This window comes from Dromaius novaehollandiae, chromosome 4, assembly GCF_036370855.1.
Source record: "Dromaius novaehollandiae isolate bDroNov1 chromosome 4, bDroNov1.hap1, whole genome shotgun sequence".
NCBI lineage: Eukaryota > Metazoa > Chordata > Aves > Casuariiformes > Dromaiidae > Dromaius > Dromaius novaehollandiae.
The window spans coordinates 26,984,293-27,002,832 of NC_088101.1; the positions used below are offsets into that span (position 1 = coordinate 26,984,293).

Here is an 18,540-nt window from a genome sequence, read left to right on the forward strand (position 1 = left end):
TGTTTTCCACACTTCAAAAGCATGTTCAATCATCTCTGTAAAATGCAGTGTTATAGCAATGCTTGCTGCCGCTGTGATCTTGAACCTGGAGATTCTGCAGATACTCTAAAAAAGTTTAGGATAGTTATTCTCAATTATTTTCTGTTATTTTACTAGTCTGTGCATTTTAAATGTAGGCAGAGTGAAAGTTACTGAGACTAATTCTTAAGCAGTATATGTGGTAGATGGGTTGTACTGTAAGGGTCGATATGTGTTGATAAAATTTCAGGCCCGGGCTCTCTTCTTCCCAGTTGAGCTTTTTCCTTGAACAATACACGACTGCCATTATTTGTCACTTTATGCAGGGAATGAATTATGCTTATTTGCTTTCTTCTTATTGTCGAACAATTTCAAGATAGGTATAAAGTATCTGTTATACTGGCAACTTCAGCATGACAACCTGTATATTTTTAATTATAGTGTCTTTAAAACTGAAAATAAGACTCACATGATTATATTCATTCTTGCTTGTGATATGGAAATTCCTTCAAGAGGTCATGAATTAAATTCAGTTGCTGTAACTTCTGGTCCTGGAAAAGCTTAAGATGGCCATAAGCAGAGACAATTTCTGTTATGTTGCAGCCCGACAAAGAGCCTTGAGTATCTTTTGCACACTGACTTCTTTTTATTGCTTGAGAAGTTAAATCTGATTCAGTTTTGATGTGATCTGTATCAGTGCCATGTTTTTTGTCCCATAAAGAACAGGAGTCTTTAGGACATGAGAAAGTGCTCTGTGAAACAAGAATAATTAAAAACCGAGCAACAACTAAAACACATGCAAAGATGAATGAGTGTATAAAGTTGGGCAAAAATAAAGCTAACAAAATGTTTAACTTCATTTTTATTTAGTAGTGGACGAACTCTTTGCAGTAGTGTACTATATTAGGTAGGCTGCAGACACTCAGAAAGGCCAGGTAATTCTAGACTTCTAACTGAAAAAAATCAATATCTTCTGTTTAAAACATTTGAGAAATATGTCTCTAGAGAAATTAGCATTTCTTGTATGTTTTGACAATGACTGCTGTTATCAGTTGGAGGCAGAGAGTGAGGTTTGTATGGAAGGGATATAAATTGACTTAGTGTGGCTCTTTTCCCCAGGTATTTGACATTTAACTTGGTATGTGAGGTAATAGGCAATAGGTATATCATTATTTGAAAATATTCCTTCAGAAATGTCACTAGAAGAAGGGATTTATGTATAAGATGCATCCTAACCTGAAAGAAGTCAAGGAGGCATAGCCCTCTCTTGGATCTTAAACAGCAAAGATCATAATGAATTAAAAATTGCTTGAGGCTGTATTTTCGTAGTGAGACTTAATGCTTTACATCCTCCCAATATGGATGTAGACATGCTTCCAACAAAGAAGTAGACTTTGAATTAAAGTTAGAACTTCATTTTAAAATATCCCCGAAGTATGCTTTATTTAATACGAAATGGATATCTAGTAAAACGTGTTATCCAAGAGCAATGTCAGTATCACCCAAAATTTAACGGTGACAAATGAAAGGCAGTATTTATTAGGAATGGGTTTTTGATAAAGTAATCTCAGGCCAGTAGCTGGTTCTGGATAAAAATCTGAAGAGCTTGTTTAGACACATGTCACAAAAAGATGAAGAAGGCAGGTGTGTTAGGATTAGGAGCATCTTGAAGCTTCAGCTTTGTGTTGCTTAGTCCTTGCTTTTCCAAACTTAAAAATTACCCTTCCCATTACCTATTAGTATTGCTTTCATATAAACGCACTGGGAAGAAAGCTCTTAAGTGTATGAGCTGTGCTTTCCCCCTGCCCCTTTGCTTGTACTTAGATTTTTTTTTTTCCCCCCTGTTTGAGGAATACTGAAGGGGCAACACACCCCAAAATACTGTAAACTTCAGAGGATCATTTGCAGATGTAAACTTTTTTCATTTTATAACAAAATGGTAAATATGTTTGTTTTCACAGATATTGGAACTTGTGCAATAACAGCTATCCCTTTTGGGAAATCAAAAGTTCTCTTTACTTTGGAAGAGTTGGATGAGTTTTCTTTTGTGGATGAAACAGATCAACAAGCTGTTCCAGATGTAACTCGAATTGGTCCTAGTCAAGAGAAGTGGGGTTGGATAATGTTTGAGTGTGGAATTGAAAATTTAACAATAAAAGGTAAGACTCTGTAGGCTTTATATTGTTTTGTTTCATGAAACTGAGAACAAATCTGTTGTTAGGCCTTCTAGTTTACCAATTATTTAAGTAAAAGTTGCTGTTACTAAGTAGTACATGTCTCAGTAATACATAAATTAGATCAAATAATGGATTTCCTAATAATGGAGTTGTTATAGCAATCAATACCACTTATGATAGTGTTCAAAATAATTCCATATAAAGTGCTTTCTACAGTTTTAGAATCTAAAGTCAAGGTAGAAATTGGTGCTTTCACTGTTCACTTAAATCCTGACCTTACAGTCGTATCCACAGTAAGTGTTTGCACGGAGGGCCAGAGCTTTGTTTCAGGGAAGAAAGCTAACTTCTTAAAGAAAGAACATGGAACTGTATTTTCTGTCATCCAGGCTCCTCTTTGCATGGAACAATGTTTAAAAGGAGTCTCTATGCCTTTTGGGTGCTCTTCTGTTGCTTGAAACAAAATACAAAAAGCTCTACAACTAGCTGTTAAACTGTTATGTATAAAATGTAATTGCGTCTTGTTTAACCAAAATCGTATTTATTTTTCCTCTGAAGTGCAGATCTTTTCTGTGGGACATTACTGATGGAAGTTTGTGCACAGGAAAGATTGACACTCTTGGCATGTGTGCTTTTGTAGGAGGAAGACAAGCTGGAGCAGTATTGTATAGTGCGTTTGGAGTCATGGGTAAATCAAGTGCTACAGAGAGAGGTGGATTGCTTGCATCAAATAACTCTTCCGATTCTCCAACTGGTAGTGGTTATAATACTGATGTGTCTGATGATAACCTTCCTTGTGATAGAATAAGTCCCTCTTCAGATATTAATGGAAATTCAGTTTCAGATGAGCAGGTACGTACATACTATATTGAGTTGCTTGGTACTCTCTCTCTTTTTTTTTTTTTTTTTTTTTTTTTTGTAATTAATTAATTCATAGTGTAAAATTGATAATTTAATGGATCTCCTCTTGTGCTGACTGGATTGAAACTGTTTGCACAGTCAACTTCTAGCTTTCTGCAGGGTCTCTTCATATTGTCTCAGAAGACTTTGTGAACAGCATTGGTTTATTTTTGTTTGCCTAAATGCATGTAAAAATATTTATTGCGGATGATGCGTAGTAGGCTATTATGTTAGTGCCTTTTGACATAACCACTTTTGAAAATAATTTCACTTTTTACTTTCCGGGTTTCCTTTTTAAAGGATGAAGGGGTTGAATCTGATGATCTGAAAAAAGATTTACCCTTGATGCCTCCTCCTCCTGATTCTTGCAGCATGAAGCTAACAATCAAAGAAATTTGGTTTAGTTTTGCAGCTCCTACCAATGTGCGCTCTCCAGCCCATATATTTTCAAGGTATAACTTAATCAAATTTGAAAGAAATAAAATAACTCTGCCTTGGTGAAATACAGTTATATTTGGTAGATTCTGAATGTAACATTAATAGTTGTTAAAGCTTCTATGGAAGTGACAATTTTGGAACCGACATGTATCACAGTAAGGTAGTTACTTAAATGTGTAACCATCATCATTTATGTGGAAATGTTGCCAGAAAATTTTTAGTTAGTTGTGATTTAAAAGAAAAACCAAAATACTCACAGTGTGAATGAGATGTATGAAGGAGAAATGGGGGGTTGATTGGTTTTGATTAGGAGATAGATGCTAGAGAAGTCCTTTGGTCCTCAACCTGGGGACCATGATTTACTGACATTGCACTATAAAGTTCAAGATAGTTTTTTCATATTTTGTGTGTGCGTGTGTGTGTGAATGTTTGAAAACTTACAGTTATACATTGTAATACATACTAGGCATCTCTGAAGCTCCAAGTGAACTGTGATGTAAATGTCTGTGTATTTGTATAGAATAAACTCATTATATATCTGTTATAATGGAACAAACCAAATGTTCCTATCTGTTAGTAGTTTAAGCTCAGGATATAAGTATAAATTAGAAAGTATTCTTTGTGATTTTTCTAGTATTTTTGCCTTTTCCTGTATCAGAAGTTCTCAGTGATGTATTGTATAATGGTTAAAGCGGGATTCAATCAATTTTGAGAATTGCAAAGTTTATGATATAGGCAGAGAATAGAAATAGGAAGAGGAAGGAATAGTGGTAACAGGAATGGATGAAAGTGTGTGTGTGTGTGTGTGTGTGTGTGTGTGTGTGTGTGTGTGTGTAAAAACCTGCCTTGTGTGTCTTTCCAGTTTTCATTTTGTGAGCAATAAGTCTGTGTTTGTTACTTTGTAATTTTGTCCTGTTGTATTGCACCTATTTGAAAGTAATTCATAATAGTATTATAAAATCTTGCTAATTGCCGCTGTTGATAGTGAATAACTAATTCTTGGTGGTCTTCTCAACAGACAGCTGAACCTCCTGAGTACTGCTACTCCTGCAGTTGGTGCTTGGCTTGTTCCCATTGATCAAGTGAAATCCTCATTAAATAAACTAGACACTGAAGGAACTCTGAGAATCTGTGCTGTTATGGGTTGTATTATGACAGAAGCGTTAGAGGTAAAAGACCTTGATAAAAATCAATAGGCAAATCAGAAGAGAGAAGTGTAATATATATTCATTTTGGCATCTGGATATTTTCAGTGATAAAATTAGCATCTCTTGTGACACTTCACTTCCAGAATTGGTCATGAGAATTCACTGCCTATACTTTTTATTGAGAACCTAAATTTCAACGGGAAAAAGTTCTAGCTGTTACTAGTAAGGAAGTCTTGTTCTTCTTACATCAGTGCCTCTCCTGTTAAAATAACCGGAGATTCCATGTTCTGAAAATGGAAGGAAGGAGGAGAAATATGGCTGTAGCATCTGGCATGTTGTATGAAAAATGTAGGTGTGTTGAATTGTGAAGTGTTCAAGTATCTTCTGGAAAAGAAAATACTAATTTCTGTGCCCCTGCAGCGTGTCTGTGTGCTTATCAGATCCACTTGTTATGGTGAGGGAGGGCAAACAAAGTGAGGGTAAAGCATTTTAGTGAGAAGAGCAAAATAGGCATTTTTTAATTGAAAAATATAGAATTGGTAGATCTTTTATGACAAATCAGGTTTTACTTTGATGTGCTAAGGATCCCGTTTGCATATAGGCAGTTTTCTGCTGCTCATTTAATTAGCATCATCTAGTGGGAAGATTTTGAGAGGTGAGACCCTATCTTCAATTGTAAGACTGACCAGCTTAGTGCTGGTCATAGTTTTATGCTGTACTCAAAATCATCCTTTGCAAAAGTTTTTTTTTTTATTTATTGCTACTCCCTTCCTTTTCAAGCATTAAACCAAATTAGAAAATTTATGTATATTTGTGGGGTTTTTTTTCCTTACTGGGACTAGAATACGTCTTTCAAAATCTCAGCTAGCTGTGCCTTTATGCCCATTAGTCTAGAAATGACTTTGCAAAGTCAGATTTGAATCCAGCCTTCTCTTTTATTATTTCATGTAAGTATCAAAAATAATTTTTCAGATATCACTTTTTAAAGTTATACTGCCTTCATATTTTATCTGTGTTGAAAATTGTGGTTTTAATTTGTGCAGCAGATTAACAGTTTGTGATATCATGCAGGGGTGTTATTTGCAAGTGTTTTCATGTATGAAAAATTGTTTTATTTTGTTCTAGAATAAAAGTGTGCACTTTCCTCTGAGAAGCAAGTACAACAGGCTTACCAAAGTGGCTCGTTTCTTACAAGAAAATCCTTCCTGTTTGCTGTGTAATATATTGCACCATTACCTTCATCAAGCAAATTACTCCATTATTGAGGATGCCACTATGGTGAGTTACCCTGTAAAAATGCAAATAACATAGCATGTTAGTTTCAGATATACCAATTCTGGTATTTCAAATTAAGTAACTGTTTAAGGAAAGCTAACAAAAAGGAACCCCTCTCCCCGTCCCCAGCTTGCATAGCCTTAAGTTACTAAGTAGATATGGCTTCTGTCTTCTTGTGTGTGTGTGGTGTTTTGCTTTGTTGTGTGAATTTTGTTTGTTTGTTTCTAAGATTGGTTGTTTTTGTGTTGTGGCCTGTGTATGTGCATGATTTTTATTAAGCTCTTATTAATAAATATATGAGAAATCATAAAGTGAAAAGGCATCTGTTGAAATCTGATAAGAAGGCCATTCATGTTTTAAATTTTCCCTAAGGATAACAGTCAAGTAGTAAAAATCTGCATCTGTAGTCTTAATATTGAATGAATCTCAATTATCAATTTAAGTGCAGACACTAATTAAATTATTTCAAATTTCCTCAGAGCTGCTATTCATGGCTTTTAGAATTACTCAGATGATGTAGACAGCTTATTGCTTTAAAAAAAAAAAGCTACAATTGCAGAAACTTTAAGACTTAAAGCAGCTAATCTTTTCTTTCTTGGTGGTTTTGGAATGTAAATAATACTCTAGTTTATAATGGTAAATAATTGTTTGCTCAAATGTATTGGGCATCAGGAACAGTGTTTGTCCCTGATTTTGTCTCATTCTCATAATCCACTTCCATCGTTGTCAGATTTAAACTATATGTTTTCAAAAGTGAGCAGAGGCACAGCTGAGAGGCCAGTGATTAGCAATAGCGCTGTTTGTGGCACTGTGGCAGAAATAGCACTATTTGATTTGCGGTCAATATAAGAAGCTTTCCATGTTTGCTTCCTCAAATTCTTTTTTTTTTTTTTTTTTAAAGGACTGCTTACCAGCAAAGAAAAAAAACTTGCCTTTTAAAATTTCAATTCTGTTCCTATAGTCAAATTAGCGCTGTTGTGAATTCTAGCATTATAATTACTTTCATACTTTTAATAATTTATAGTCCTGTTTACTGCTGTTAATTTTTGGCTCATTGGGCTAGATCCTTAGCTCATGTAAATGAATTTACTTACTGTGTACAATTAAGTAGTAATTTTTATCTTGGCTTTTTATATCTGAATGGATATCGTACGTTGCCTGCATGTATCCACATATCCATTGTAAGCATCTTGAGCAGGAAGATGTGAAGGGGGGTGGATTCAAGTCTGTGTTTGGACAAATAAATTGCAGAAATAGTTTAGTCTGGTTTAAAATGCTGCGAGATATATATATATATATATATTTTGTTTGTTTGTTTGTTTTTTAAGAGTGATGGCCTTCCTGCCTTAGTAACCTTAAAGAAAGGTCTAGTTGCCCTAGCAAGGCAATGGATGAAGTTCATTGTGGTGACCCCAGCCTTCAAAGGAGTCAGCTTACACAGACCAGCTCAGCCGGTGAAGCTGCCGACGAACGCCTGCCATGAGCATGAGGATGGATTAGACAATGGAGGGGGCCTGCAGAGCGACACAAGTGCCGATGGAGCAGAGTTTGAATTTGATGCAGGTATTTTTGTGTCCTTCTATTCCTGGAAAAGCTCACAGGGACAATAGCTCCTCTCAGACCATTTGTATCTTCTTTAGTTTTAATGCTTGAATATCTACTATTAAAGCCGTTTAAACCAATGCTTCTTTTTTAGAATCATCTCGTTTTGAAGCTGCTGATAATAGTATTATTTTAATACTGTGATTATAATTGTCACTTGTTGGGGTGGGGAACACAACAAAAAACAGGAGACCTGATCTTCTGCTTCACACGTTTTGTTATTTACAGCACAGAATACTTCAACTTAATTATTTGCCTCCTTTCAATTAGGATTTTGTTGAGTTGCATCTTGTTCTAGAAATGCAACATGCAATTTTATGAACTCTCCCAGGAATTTGAATAGCTTCAAATCTACCTTCTTATTTGTCCTCCTCTATGAAGACATATTTTCATAAATCCTAATTTTTCCTATATTACATTCATCTGTGATAAATTGCACATTCTGCACAAATTTCTGTTGCCAAATTGCTGTTGCCAATTTGACATAAGCTACTGATTTAGTGGTCCCATTTGTCTTTGATACATAGCTACCTTAAATGAGAACTGTAGCAAGGAAAGACATGAATAAATGTACATTGTTGGAATAATCCTCATTACTGACTTGCATTGGTTCAGTTATTTTGTGTTTGTAGCATCTATATACAACGTTACTGCACTCAGAAATAAAATGCTTATTTTTTTTTTTTCAAATGAGAGTTATGTAATATTGAGGAAAAATAATTAAAAACAAGAAAAGAATCTGTGTTCGGCTAAAAGCCAAATAGCAATCATCAACTTACAGATAGCAACAATAATTTGTGTGTGAAATCTGTATGTAATCATACGATACGGAAATTCTTGCCGTCTCCTCTAAAATATCTGCTTTTGGTTGGACAGAAACAAACTATTAGAATCAGTGAAGTATTTTACTTTTTGTTTTCTGTGCATGTTCTTCTATTCACCAAGACTTTTGTGACCTGATAATTTCGCCTTCTTGCGTAGATTTAGAGATGGAATTCATGCACGTATGTGTCTCAATTCAAAATATGATCAGCTATGCCAGAGACAACAAAAAAAAAGCGTGATTTGTTTCATTATGGAGAATTAAACTAATACATCTGGCGCATTAGTAGTTTGTGTTCTTCAGGACAGCTTTACAAAAAAAAAACCAAAAAAACGAGCTCTACTGTGTTGAAATTGAAGTAACAGAAGCACCTTAGTGCTCATGAACCAGAATTTCATTCTTATAATTGCAGAAAGAAGGGACATACCAGAGTATTTCAGTAGCAAGCATGCCCATCTAATTTTCTCAGGTGTGGGATTTGACTAGGCTCAATGTGAGAATAAATTAATGCCTGTCCTATAGTGGATACTGTCCCCCACAAGGACTTTTAGGGAAGGGATTAACTGGACATAGATACAGGCAGCATTTGCCTGTACAAGTGCGCTCACTTGAGAGTGCAGCAACTTTCCTTCAGATCTGTAGCACAGAGCAACAGCTGCGTAACGTTAGAAAAACAGCAAGATTTGAGTTATTAGACAAATTTGAGTAGGTCATGTTTGAGGCTTTGTTTGTCTTATGATAGATCCCTTGAGTTCCCTACCTGGATATGCATAGCTGTGTGTCAGAATCATGGCTGCTTGTAAATAAATGTATCTAGTAATAGATAATTTTGGCTTCCCATATATACATATGTATATATATATGCACTAGTGAGAACAATTGTTTGCTTGATTCAGCTACAGTCAGTGAACATACAATGCTCTTGGAAGGAACAGCTAATCGTCCTCCACCTGCTGGTGGCTCTTCTGGGCCTGTGACTGGTGCTGAGATCATGAGGAAGTTATCCAAGACTCACACTCACAGCGACTCTGTTCTGAAAATAAAGGTAAGTTTATAGCAGCATGCATGAGGGGAGAGTGGTTTGTAGTTGCTGTTTAGAACTAATTCTGACGACTGCAGATGAGTAAATAGTTGTCTAAAAAGTAACTCTACCGTATGGCCTACTGTGCCAGTCAGGTGTGTTCCTTAACCTGTAGGAAGAGTGATGTTTGATCAGTTGGCATACATTCTCTGTCTGTCCTTTATTGTTTTTCTTGCCAGTTAACTTCAGAGCCAGATTTAAAAACAATATGTGTATCATTTAAAGATGTGCATTAACTTTTCTGGCTTTTAATGTAGTGGTGAGGAGGAGGAATGAAATTTTAACTCTCATTATACAAACTCTAAGCTTGACAAAGAGCTGTCTGATAACTTGTTTTTAAATTGTATTCTTTTTTTATTCCCCAAACTGTTCAGAAAACTGCAAGATCTTATTTTTATCTCTACTTTCTTGAATGGAAAGAGTCTGTGGTTATTTTTAAAGCTATTTGTTGTCTTCTGCATGTTAGGCAGCTTGATACCTTGTACTGATTCCTTTTCAGGTACATTTTTTTAGACTAAGAACAAATACACACAAAGTTTATGTTCATATTCAGTAGTACATACTGTTCTTCTGCAAACTTGCTTTAGCTGAATTCAATGCACCTGCAATTCCGTTTCATACTTTGCTTTTTTTTAAACTGTTGTTACACATAAAATTATTAATATTTGAGAATTCCATATTATAACACCTATATACAGAATACCTGTATGGCATGTGGCCTGCCAAAATTGAAATGCAACTTGTCTGAAATTTCTAGAAGTGAGATTTTGGTGGTGTTGTGTTCCAGTTTTGTATTCAGGCCAAATAGCATTTATTTCTGTTTTGCGGTTTACATATAACTTTATTAGTTTTTATGTTTTGTCTACAAGGGTATACATCCGTATCATTCCTTAAGCTACACTAGTGGAGATACAGCTACAGATTCGCCAGTGCATGTTGGCCGTTCCGGGATGGCAGTCAGAGAAAGTCCAAGAAAAGAGAGTCTGCTCAGCTATCTTACTGGAAGTTTTCCTAGCTTGCATAATCTTTTAGAAGGGACTCCTCAAAGAAGTACAACCGCAGTTAAAAGTAGTTCTTTAACGAGAACAGGTATGATGTATCCTAAGTTGAAGCGGGAGGGAAAGCTGATTTTATTTTAATGGTTTAAGTAGAAAAGGAACTGTATTCTCACTATGAATTATCATTTCTGTTTAAGCATTTTTTCCCTCTAAGTAAACATTATAGTTTTTAATAGCAGTTCCTAGAAATCACTGTGCCATATGGTTTTGAAGAAGCAACAGTACGCAGGGTTGGGGAAAGAGATGACCACAACTAAACAAAATGTTCTCCTTTTACATAGGATTGCTACTTTTTGAGGAGATGTATGTGTATGTATGATTACACAAATGATTCTTTTTAGTTGGATAAGGAAATGAATTGATCGTTCTGTATTTGTTAGTTGTTTTTTTTCTTGACCTTGTACAAGAAGTGGACCAAAGCTAATGTTCCCATCATTTAGTTTGTATTTAATAGTAATTTAATTTGCAGATTTTTAGTAATCTTTTGAAAAAATGTTTTCTCTAGAAGTTTAAAATACATATATCGAAGATATATGTATGTTCAGAGTGCTTTGTTATGATTTGTGTGGGAGAAAAAAAAAGATACTGCTCCCCCCCACCCCGTCTCTCTCCTTTGCTGTCAGGGGATGAAATATTTTTTAGAAAAAAGGTGTTTTGGTTTCTTAATGACTCTCTTCCTCTAATTATGCTAAAGATGAATAATTGCAAGGACATACAGCAGTAGTGTTATAGTATAATTTCTATGGTAGCATGTGTAGATGGCAAGAGTGCTGTTTGACTCATTGGTTCACTAAAATAGACTCTGAGGACTACTGTTAACATTTTAACAGTAAATATGTATTGTCAGTAAAATCATGCTGTGTACCTGCTATTTGCTATGACTTTGATACAGTGAATGTTAAAGCTTCTCATTGATCTGCTTAGGAAATACGGTGGCCACAGACATGCTATCTGAACATCCTTTGCTGTCTGAACCATCATCTGTGAGTTTCTATAACTGGATGTCGAATGCTGTGGGTAACAGAGGAAGCGTAGTACAAGAAAGCCCAGCCACCAAATCTGGACACAATAGTCTTCCAACAGGTATTGCCAATTACTGCTGAATTTAGCATATGGTTCTGGGTTGGCTGTGCCTGTGTTACCACATTTTTCTTTGTGTAATTGAGCAAATGGTTTGGGAAGTTCAACAGACATAAATACTATGTACGGGACTTCTCAGCAAACCAGAAAATGAACAAATGTGATTAAAGTGAAACTGTTGTTTTATTTACTATACCTCACCACAATAAACTTAAATTTTTCTTAAGTTTTGAACCATGTTATATATAGCTACCAAAGTTAAGCCCAAGAAATGATTTTTAGTTACACAATTCCTTGTGTTTTGCTGGTTATTTTTCATCTGTGTAATTTGCATATACCTATATTTTGATTCTGAAAGCTGTTGTTGGGTAGTTGGTGTAAAAGTTTGCTTAATTTGTGTGTTGAAGAAGATTTCAGGAGTTTCTTTATTTGTGAGATGACTTATCTGTGAAGTGAAGATGGTACTGGCATCAGAGGTGGTGTTGTGTTTCACAGAATGAAATAATTTACATAACATAAACTTGCAAGACTTTGAAAATGACACTATAGACATTTTGATATAAATAATATGCAAATATTCTTATTCAGGCTGCTATCTTATTGCTATGACTGGCCCTGTTACTCTGTATTTTCAAGCTGCTTGTCCTATAAAGAATAGAGGAATTCAGAAGCAAAGGAAGTAGGATTGTTAAACTGCTGAAAAGGGAATTTTTAGGACACTTATTTTCTCTCTCAGGTGTGGACTTGCCCCAGCTAATTAATATTTTTTATAAACTTACCAGCATTTCTCACTCTTCCTTTGCTTGACGGTATTACTGTTTTTATAATGAATATTGTGTACATTGGAATCCTTGATCTTTCTTAGTTCATTTTTGAAACTAAACATAAGGAAACATACTCTTGAGAGTAATGTCCTTTGTTAATCTTCAGGGATGGGAAGTGGTCAGCTGGTGTAAGGGGAGGGAGAAAAGAAAAGATAGATTAGTGAAAGGCTTCAGTATATTAGAGCAACAGATATGTAACAAGTTAATGCAGCTTGCGTATGATTCTTTCATGAGTCTGTTCTGATTCATAATCCTGAAATGTGCTTGTTTTAATTTTCATTAATGCTAAATTTGAATGTTTCTTCTATTAAGTCTTTCAGACTTCATTTTGTTAATTTTGGGCGACAACTTTAGAGTTGGCTTTTGTTTGTTTTTAATGTTGAACAAGTAGTCTGGTTGTACAAATGTGTTTGTGTAGTGTGTGTTGCTCAGCCAGTGTGGCTCTTCTGTAAACTGTTCTACTGTAATGTGATTTCTGCAAAAACTTGTAGGAGAGAACTATGGCTTTCTTTAAAAGCAGAACTGAAAGGTGTATTTTTTCCCTACTGAAAGTGTAGTAGTATGTTCAGAACATTCCTGAAATTAAAATTACAGCAATTCTAACTTGGAGACTGATCTATCCAAATCACTTTTCTGTGGGAATATGTAGTCATGGCTGTCAGAACTAGAGCTTACAGCACTTGTCAGAAGAATCAGACATAATGTACGTTTGCAGAGCAGCTCTGTCTCGTGGCAGGTGGTGTGTCCAGGCTTGAGACGCCAGTGGTTCACCATTGCTCTGCCCTTGTGTTGCAAGTCTGATTGTTCATGAACAGAGCAACTGTGGGGAACTGGCTGTTCATAATCATTTTTATGAAGAACGTATTTGGCTAGAGAGTGATCAATAGAGATCTAATTAGTGAGTCTTGCATTGGGACTAATAATGAACAGAAGTACATTACGCATTAAAAACTAAAAGCAAGTATGTGTAACTGTGGTTAATCTTTACTTCCTGTTGATTGTGTAGGCAAGTAATTTTCTATTTCAGTTTAAACAGATGTGTTGAATTACCCCACAGACTGCAGCCTGGACGAAAGGCCTTGGGAAGGAGCACGAAAAGAAGGAAATACTCTTGTGGTTTTCAAATATGAGTTGGACTGTTTGTAGTTATTACCTGTTTCAGCAGTATCAGACTGTTTCTTAATCCTAACTGCTCTTTTTGTGATGTTATGGACTTGGTCAGGACTCCGACTTTCTGTTTAAGTGGCATCTGTTTCTACATAACTAACCTGGCTGAGCTTACAGAGTTGCTAGTGCTAAGGTTTGCTGTGGTGTTAGTGTTCCATGGGTATTTATTTTTCAGGTGTGGCGCCCAACCTTCCTACAATACCCTCTGCTTCAGACTTCAACACAGTTTTGTCTAGTGACCAGAACACTCTGGATGGCACGCATTCGCAGCACAGCACCAGCCAGGATGACATTGCAGGTGTAGAAGAGAGTAACCAAGGGTTTCCTGCTGTCCAGCTAGCAGATGCACAGGTAGGGGTTTTTTGCTGATGTGTTTTGGAATTCTGTAGGAGAAAACTGGTTATTACTTCAAAAAACAAAACAAACCAACCCCCCACACACACTTTACAATAATGAAAATGGTATTTTGTTGCACCCTTTTGTCCTGTGTGATCCTACAGAAGAATGGAAGGCTCAAGAAACCTCTGAGGCATCCTCTGGCGAACTTTATGAGTGGTGATTGATAGAGTGTTGTTTTCTAGCTTTGTGGAATCTGTGCGGTATTTATGAAAATGATCTGGTTCTCCATAATACTTTCTCCTGGGGAGAATGGATGACAGCATATTGCAGAAAACTTGCTCCCAAGCTCAGCGTTAAACATGAGCATGCTGTCTAGTCAGTCTTTTCACTCAAAAAGTCTATAAAGCTTCTGCATTTTTTCTTCTTTACTGTTTCAGAGCACTGTCAATAAAATTCTAAAACTTTATATTATGTAACTGATGTATTGTAAATGCTGTAGATCAACAGATGATGGAGCAGGAAAACAGGAATATAGGAATAATCTAGGCAGTGAGAAGTAAATCAGTGGGTTTTGTTTTGTAGGTTGTTTTCAAACCTCTTCTAAGTTACACGGGAATTCAGTCTCAGGATGCGATGCCACTCTGCTACAGAATGTACTTTGGAGAGCACCTTTCATTCTCAGGAACTTTGGACTGCCTCAGAGCAGATATTGTTGATTCAGATACAGCAAAGGAAAGAAAAAGCAAGCGAGCTCGAAGGTATATTGTTAAATATTTGAAAATATTTATATTGGTTAAAGAACAAAAATTCTTTTTTTTGTTGTTGTTTTTTATTGTCAGATATCAAAGAGAATTTTAAAGTACTTTCATAGAATAATAAGCAGTCTTTTTTTCCTTTTAATCTTGTTCATTTTCTCCTCCCATTAAAACTTTATTTTTGTCTTCCTATGTAATGGTTTGGAAAGTTTTAAGTATTTGAACCTCAGCTACTTTTCAGAGTTGGAGATTGGAGAGGGAGGAGCTGGCTGGGAACACCAGTGGAAATTTGAGCGGCTCTGAAATGCTGTTTTGTAATTAAACCTGTTTTTTTTAAAAAAAAAAAAGTTATTTTCATTGTAAATGCAGGATCTTCTCCTCCCTCCCCCCACTGCAAGTATCTTCAGCAAAGCATCAGGATACGATGGACAAATTGCATACCAAACTACAGTTTCCCTAGAACAGAGAACCGAAATGAGTGACTACCTTGTTAGTAGCACATAATATGGTAGTATAAAAGTTCATTTTCAGTATATAGAACTACAGTGAAAGGATGATATCCTGAGGGAATAAAAGATTGCATTCGGAAAATCAGATGTACCATCGTGTAGAAATTATCGAACTCCATGCTAGCCATAAAAAGAAACATAGTAGTAACTTGTGTCTTTTCTTTCCTTAGGCAAGGAGCTGTCAATCTTCCTCCTCTTGAATTCAAACCAGCTTTGATGTTGGAAACTTTTAGTATTAGTGCTGTGGTAATGGAGAAATCAATGTGCACACCTCAGAACTCTACCAGTGCCTTTTCTTTTCATGACTTGAATAAACGCTATTATAATACCTTTCACTGTAACTTTACAATTTCTTGCCAATCCATAAGCCAGCATGTAGATATGGCACTGGTTCGTCTTATTCATCAGTTCAGTACAATGATTGATGATATCAAAGCTACGCAAACAGACATCAAACTTAGCAGATACACAGCTGGGTCAGCCTCTCCAACACCTACTTTTAAAACCCGCAAACATAGAGACTTCCGCTCTTCTGATTTTAGCCGAAGCTCTCGAGGAAGTCTTAATGGAGGTAACAGAGTGAACAATGCCAAGAACAAACGAACGAACAATGAGAACAATAAGAAAGAATCTCGAAACAAGAATTCCTTGGGCAGGTCAGAAAGAAGAACTTCCAAAGTATCCAGGAAGGGTTCAAAAGATGTAGTTGACCACATGACCATTCATATGGATGACTCTGACTCTATTACTGTGTCAGAACAAAGTGAACCTTCTGCTGAGTGTTGGCAAAATATGTATAAGCTATTGAATTTCTATTCACTCATTTCTGATCCAACTGGGATTTTAGAAAAGTCTTCTGAAACTTTTGGGCCAACAGGTAAACTAGTTCATGAATCTAAGTAATTTGGAGTACTGAAGCTTGTAACTGATACAAATCAAAACTTTGATTTGCCAGCTTTGTAAAATATAATGGTATCTCTGCTTTAATTCTTTCACTCCTTAATTTAAAGTCAAATTTGATGCACAGTTACATGTTGATCGATTGGTTTTAAATTGTTCCTTGATATTCTTGTTCAGCTCTGTTGATCTGCATTTGCACTGGGTGCAACCCAGGCAAAGTTGGACTGTGTTTAAACAGATAACTTTTTCTGGTTAATTGTGTGCAGAGTAGATTGAGTGTTCCTCCATAGGGGGTATTTTGTTTTTAAGAGGCTAATGGAAATGCTATATTATCATTCTGAGAAAATGTTAAAGTGTGTATGTAAGTGATGTGGGGTGAGATCATTTCTGCGCTGTGAATGACTGAGCAGAAATTCTTCCTGGGAACCTAGCTTTGAGGGAAGAGTGCGAAAATGGTGAAACACTAGTTTCACGAAGTCCAGCAAAGCTTACAAATGTTTGGGCAAAAATTTCATCTTAATCTCTAGAATTGGAATGATCTCTGTGATACATTTTTAGCACAGCAAAGTAAATTTGAGAGCTGACTTAGCATCCTTCTTTTTGAGGAGGAACTTATTAGGTTGCTATAAATATGCAAGGGATGGTAAAGTTACTAAAGTTAGACATATTTTTCTTTGGACTTTTTTTAACTAAAGAATAAAAAACTGAGAAAGTGTCATACAGAAATGAGATCTGCTAAACAGAAGGAGATACCTCTTTCATTGTCAAAATGTAATATCCACAGCTATGGTATCTGTGGAGAATGTAAATTTTCTTACTATATTGCTTTTATGTTCTGAGTGGTTAAAAGGAAAAATTGTTCACCCAGAATTAAATTATAAGAACCTTTCGGGTCTGAAATGATCTGAAAAGACCGAGAAACTCTAATTAAAGACAAATAAATGAGAAAATTGGAAGCTGCCAGAGCTGTGTAACAATGAAATCACATAGCTATGAATACCTATATAAAGCACATGTGACTATATCTAAGAAAGAATAACAGTGAAATCACATCACTCATTACTGTCACTGCTGTGTCCTGGATTTGGTTCAGTTGACCATTTCTGTTAGAATTGAAAAAGTGGGGCCCAAATGATTTGCTTAAAGACTTCCCTTCATGTGCAAGTTGTCGTCCTCGGTTTCAAGTATAAATGGAAATCAGATACACTGAAGAATTTTTTTGAAAAATAGCCTTGAATAACTCCTCTGTATTTGTGTAGGTGTTCGAAGCCCAACCGAACCTGCTTGTAGAGTGGTGTTTGAGAATGAACAAGATAATGGCAGCTTGAACAAGACGCAGAGGAAGCGCAGTCTGGTGACTTCGGAGCCACAGCATGTGACTCTAATAGTCTTTGGAATAGGAATGGTAAATCGTACCCACCTTGAGGCAGATATCGGTGGTCTCACGATGGAATCGGAACTGAAGAGAATCCATGGCAGTTTCACCCTGAAAGAAAAAATGAAAGGTGAGATAAGTTAAAACATTATGTGTAATCAAATTAAATAGCAGTTCCACATGCATATGTATGTTTGTAGGCATATAACAGTGTGTGTACCTGTGTAATATATTTCATTCGTAAATATGTATGTATAATATGTCTTTGTGTGGTTAGTATAACAAATTTCAGTATTTTTCTAAAAAATATTACTAGCATACTGAGGTATTTAAAAGGATGCAAGATTTTCTGAAAATGACACACAAATTTCTTTCGGAAGATGAAGCTATTGTTGCATTTTTGAAAGCTTTCTTCCTCTGTTCACAGTTTAAATTCAGTATTACTTTATGTGATTACTAAAACTGTTGTGCTCGAATTATGTTGTTACTACCACGTTTTTGAAAGCAGTAGGCTTACCTGGAAGTACTGGACTGAATGAAGTGCTTCTAAATGACTTTTTCTTTTTTTCTCCTTAAAGATGTACTGCATCAAAAGATGACTGAGACATGTGCCACTGCTCACATAGGAGGTGTCAATATCGTCCTGCTGGAGGGGATTACCCCGAATATCCAGTAAGTATGAAGCCTAACTATTCAAAATTGTAAAAGTTATTGTGTGTAGAAGTGGTATGCGTTGATGTCAGCAAAGGCATGTAGCTTAGTGTGGAGAAGGCCTTGATGATAATGTGTTTTTTAGGTAGAATCCCTGGAGTCACAGAGCTCAGGGGCAACCTTGCAACTGTTGCCAAATTGGGCCAAGTTTGACTCCTAAAGATCTAATTGCATTGTGCTCATTGACGGAAGGCTTTGGTAGTAGGCATATCTTCTTTTAATTACAAACTGGCACCTATAGTAAGAAAACACTTTTGTTTGTTTGTCTGGATAATTTGCAGGATCTGCTTGTGATAAATATTTACGGTAATTGTGTAACAATAAATTTAAGTTAATGTGGTTACTTATTGAGTAAGCTGAGAA

The 18,540-nt window shown here is 35.9% G+C and overlaps 1 protein-coding gene across 11 annotated transcripts in view; it reads left to right on the forward strand.

Annotated features, from left to right (window-relative positions):
* The window catches only part of BLTP1 (bridge-like lipid transfer protein family member 1), a 126,717-nt gene that overhangs the window by 62,213 nt on the left and 45,964 nt on the right, over window positions 1–18,540 (forward strand). For 10 of the 11 annotated variants that reach the window (XM_064510654.1, XM_064510656.1, XM_064510662.1 and 7 more), the window contains exons 35-48: window positions 1,980–2,177; window positions 2,833–3,044; window positions 3,393–3,544; window positions 4,549–4,699; window positions 5,804–5,956; window positions 7,282–7,516; window positions 9,275–9,423; window positions 10,329–10,548; window positions 11,442–11,600; window positions 13,764–13,939; window positions 14,510–14,685; window positions 15,362–16,068; window positions 17,351–17,596; window positions 18,045–18,138. In XM_064510654.1, the coding sequence (XP_064366724.1) occupies window positions 1,980–2,177; window positions 2,833–3,044; window positions 3,393–3,544; window positions 4,549–4,699; window positions 5,804–5,956; window positions 7,282–7,516; window positions 9,275–9,423; window positions 10,329–10,548; window positions 11,442–11,600; window positions 13,764–13,939; window positions 14,510–14,685; window positions 15,362–16,068; window positions 17,351–17,596; window positions 18,045–18,138 (3,028 nt within the window). The remainder of the gene's footprint in view (window positions 1–1,979; window positions 2,178–2,832; window positions 3,045–3,392; window positions 3,545–4,548; window positions 4,700–5,803; window positions 5,957–7,281; window positions 7,517–9,274; window positions 9,424–10,328; window positions 10,549–11,441; window positions 11,601–13,763; window positions 13,940–14,509; window positions 14,686–15,361; window positions 16,069–17,350; window positions 17,597–18,044; window positions 18,139–18,540) is intronic. The other variant, XM_064510657.1, reaches the window with a different exon arrangement.